Here is a 4,383-nt window from a genome sequence, read left to right on the forward strand (position 1 = left end):
CTTTATTTGAAATAATTTATATTGAAATATCATATAATAGTACCAAATTTTTTAAAAAATATTGTGTCAAATTTCATCCGCAAAAAACATGTCATTAATACCAAAATTTGTTATGCACATTTGAGTACTCAAATATGATATATTAGTGTCAGATTTGAAACATTTAATACTCTAATATCATGTATAAATATCCAGATTTTCAATCTTTTGTATCGAAGAAAAAGACAGTGTCAATAATATCAAAATTTATTATACATATCTGGGTATTCATAAAGTATATATTATTACCATATCTGAAACATTTAGTACTTAAGTATTTTATATTAATAAGATTTTTCAATGTTTTATGCCGGATTTTCATTCGGAAAAAATGAATCATTAATACCAAAATTTGTTATACATATTTAAATACTCAGAAATCAAATATCAATTCCAGATTTAAAACATTTAGTTATGAAATATCAAATATTTGTTATAGATCATTTTCATTGTTTTATGCCGAATTTCGTTCGAAAAAACACATGCGGGCTCAGGGATTGCATAAACATTTTTTTGTATTAATCAGATCGGTCTGACAGAATCTAAACACACATTTAACTTTTGTGACGAAGATTTATTGATAATTTGCGCTTAAAATAATTGATAAATTTCCAATAATCTGCATTGCTAAGAGAATATAATGATGTACATAAATACCATTCAGAAAGGTAGGTTTTGTATTACCCATTTGTAGTTGTATATATATGTAATCTCTGCTCGTGGGAAATTCTTGTCGCCCTCTCCCGAAGCCTCTCTTTTGTTCTCAGGCGCAAGCATTCAAAGAATTCACATGCACGCTGCAGAACAATTGTCCCCATTAAATTATTTTTAAAAAATTTCAACTTTGTGTTTAATTTTTACAATCATAATGACCAAAATTTAATCGAATCCTCTCGTTAATCGAAACCCTGCACACTTCTTTTTCTGTACACCCATGGGCGTCTGTCTACGTGGCACGCCCACAACCACACAAAATTTTTTGTTTTGTTTTTTTAAAAAAATGCCGACCAATCATGCACCGCTACGTAAGCGGTGCTCATGATACCCTGCACACCAATTCGTGTGTGTGTGTGTATATATATATATAATGAAACTATGATGTTTAAGGTAACATATGTGCTATTCAAATAATTTGAGTTCTAATTACATAAAATACTATAATCATGGTCACATATTTAATTCTTAAAGTCGAAGCCAGATAGTTGTTGCGAGAAGGATTAAACTAGGGATTGCAATTTTCTCCACGGGTTTGGAACCCTATGGGGGAAACCCGAAACAGGGATGAGGATCACTGATTTTTTCGGGTTTGAGTTTGAGTTTGGGTTTGAGGATTTTTTTAAATCTCCGATGTAGTTCGGGGCGGGTATGAGATTACTATCCTCCATCATCGAACATGTCTCGAAAATAATATCAATAATAAAATAATAGTATTAATAATATAATAATAATATTATTTTTTAAAATATCAATATTAATATTAATATCATCACTAATATTAATAGATAATAATAAGTTTTGGTATAAGAAAATTTCTGATTCCGTCATCGTTTTGTCATATTAATAATTTTGAAATGGAGATGGAGATGAGGGTGAGAAGTTGGTCCCCGAAGTTTCGGGTTTGGGGATTCCCCGAACCCGAAAAGCGGAGATCGGGACGAGTATGAAGGTGGGGATAGAATTCGGGGACGGGGATGACAAACCTGCCCCCGTCCTGTCCCATTGCCATCCCTAGATTAAACACTGTCGAACTATTGATTGAAACAAGACGCTACATAATTTGAGTTATTAACAAAAAATATATCTTTTAATAAATGATAATTTTTTCAATCAAGATTATGAATTAATTATATTGAGATTATATATAAAACATTGATATATAGACAGGGTGTATACTATTATAACAAACATATCTTTCTTTCCCATAGCTCCTCCATAAGCTACTCGACAACGACTTGTTTTTGTCTAATATCTTTATTTACCTTCAATTATTCAAGAAGCTTGAAGTAAAATTGTGATGAGATTACCGCATTAGTCAAGAAAATTGTCTATTTTTGCTACCCTATTCGATCTATTAACCTATACAAAGATATTAGTAGTACTCAAACAAGTGGTAATTGATGGCGTGCAGAAACGTTCCCATCACCATATTCCATTACTGATCATCAGCTCGCAGACTCTGAAATGCTTTGCAACGATGGCCGCCACGATTTGGGCCGTCCCGCGGTTGAGTTTGCCGTCCTCGGCCGGTGTCTGTCCAGTCTTTTGCCCTGTGTCTGCTTTTATATGTGGCTTTCATTAGTTTCTTTCAAAGATTAACAAATAGTATATATGGATTTGAGTTGTTGATTTCAGAACAAGATATGATTCAGATAATAGCTTATAATTTAATATTTGAACTTAATTAAACGGTTACATATTAATATTTAATCATGTATTTAGATCTGATCGTCCTGTCAGATTGTAGGCCACAAGTGCTGACACAAAAATTCGTATATTGCCAACTTTGTTTTTGCCTCTAAAATTTTGCGATTTCATGAAACAGAATCGATTAAAATCCAAAATAGCAAAGGACTACCTGATTATCATTCTTATCCAGGCCCGAGTTTTCCGCTAGAATCTCAGGACCGGTGCTGTCAACCAGCATGTTTTCACCGGAATCCGACTGGTTTTTCTTCATCTTTGCATGCTTCTTCGCTCTAAGCACTTTCATAACCTCTGCAACAAATCACCAAGAAATCGATATCCAAATCTCATCTATGCAAAACATAGCATAAACCATCACCATAACATGGCTTGGAAAAACGGACCTTGAGTGGTGACAAGGCGATAAGCCCGGCCAAGAACCAGAGAGTCGCTCGGCCGGAGAAGTTTCACTCGAGTGAACCTCACGGTCCTGTCTCCGTCACCGGAGCTCTCGTCGCCCGAGGCCGGCAACGGAATTATGAGAGATACATAATGGCCCGGATTCATTTTCATAACCTCATTTGCGGTAATCTGCCAATACATCCTCTCAAGCTTTCCATTTGGATGCTGTATCACCAGTGCTGCTGCATCAACTGCTTGGCAATTTCCCATCTTTTCTTTTTCGTCTGATAAATGAAAAATTTATTTAGTACAGATTCAACAATGTTCCGGCAAGAAGATGAAGGAGATAGATATGGGAATTAGACACAAGAAAGAAAGGAGAGTACCCACACCAACCATGCAGTAAAATATAGTGTTTCCTCATTAGAAATATGCTTGATAACGACATTATTTGGCTAATAATTCTTTAGTTGTGGTGTATATACTTTAATTAATATATGAAATATTCAAAATTATAATTTATTTTCCTTTTTCTCCTCGTTAGCATAATATTTCTTGGCAAAAACTTATGTGAGACGGTCTCACGGATCGTATTTGTGAGACGGATATCTTATTTGGGTCATCTATGAAAACGTATTATTTCTTAGGCTAAGAGTATTACTTTTTATTGTGAATATGAGTAGGGTTGACCCGTCTCACATATTAAGATCCGTGAGACGATCTCACATGAGACTTACTCATATTTTTTTATTAACATTCTAAAAAAATTGTTATATTTGCAGAGCCACTTTGACTTTTATAATTTTAATTTTGGATAATAATTTCAATCATAATAACACATATATGATTATTATATTTGGATGTGATGAAATATAGAAAAATTTCACATTTAATAAATGAGTGATCTAATAGATATTCATATAAATGTACACGATGAGTATGCAATATATCAAAACTATATGTATAATATATAACTCTTTGATAGAATAAATATGAAGTATTATGTTTTTTTTTAAAAAAAAAACTGTGAAAACGTGATATTTCCTATTTAGTTTTTTTTATTAAATTTTATTTGTAATTTAAAATTACGTTTTTTTAATATGAAAATTGTTGTGTCGTCGGTTCGGATTTTCGAGGATTGTTATTTAGAAAACATCATATTTCGTGTTAAGATTAATTTTGCAAACAATCTGATTTTTTATTTTTATTAATTTTTTGAGGCGGCATTTTGTTGCTGAAATTCTGGTGGCAGTGCCACGTGGCTTGCCGTCAAAAGCTACGATCTTGGAGGGTTGTGTTGTCACGATCATCTGTGAATTAATACATTGTTCTCTGAAGAGACGGCAATTAATTAAGGAAAATACTTAATTAATTAATTAATTTTAAAAATTAAATTTCATGTTGCAATCTTTGCTTTTTTTTATATGTTGTTATTATTATTATTATTATTATTTTCCTAATAAAGTGAATCAGTCTAAACATCTGTGCAGGCCATGAACAAATAGAATATATAGTATCATTAATTATGGGGTCCATCAA

The 4,383-nt window shown here is 32.5% G+C and overlaps 1 protein-coding gene across 4 annotated transcripts; it reads right to left on the reverse strand.

Moving 5' to 3' along the window:
• Positions 1 to 1,929: 1,929 nt before the first annotated feature.
• LOC140807343 (uncharacterized) lies at positions 1,930 to 3,249 on the reverse strand. 4 transcript variants are annotated; one of them, XM_073164156.1, is made up of 3 exons: positions 2,847 to 3,249; positions 2,615 to 2,754; positions 1,930 to 2,306 (listed from the first exon to the last, which is right to left on the reverse strand). In XM_073164156.1, exons 1-3 carry the CDS (start codon positions 3,112 to 3,114, stop codon positions 2,202 to 2,204), a joined length of 513 nt encoding a protein of 170 aa, XP_073020257.1. In that variant the 5' UTR covers positions 3,115 to 3,249; the 3' UTR covers positions 1,930 to 2,201. The 4 variants fall into 4 exon arrangements, with proteins under 4 accessions (XP_073020257.1, XP_073020256.1, XP_073020254.1 ...); XM_073164155.1 differs by having other exon boundaries at positions 2,612 to 2,754; XM_073164153.1 differs by having other exon boundaries at positions 1,930 to 2,312; positions 2,612 to 2,754.
• Positions 3,250 to 4,383: the final 1,134 nt, after the last annotated feature.

This window comes from Primulina eburnea, chromosome 12 (assembly GCF_022965805.1).
Source record: "Primulina eburnea isolate SZY01 chromosome 12, ASM2296580v1, whole genome shotgun sequence".
Taxonomy (NCBI): Eukaryota; Viridiplantae; Streptophyta; class Magnoliopsida; order Lamiales; family Gesneriaceae; genus Primulina; species Primulina eburnea.

Coding starts and splice junctions, on each gene's coding strand:
- LOC140807343 (XM_073164153.1), bottom strand. CDS start 3,114: ATGGGAAATTGCCAAGCAGTTGATGCAGCAGCACTGGTGATACAGCAT. Junction 2,755..2,846: donor TCGCCTTGTCACCACTCAAG/GTCCGTTTTTCC, acceptor GATTTGTTGCAG/AGGTTATGAAAGTGCTTAGA. Junction 2,313..2,611: donor ATAAGAATGATAATCAGGTA/GTCCTTTGCTAT, acceptor ATATAAAAGCAG/ACACAGGGCAAAAGACTGGA.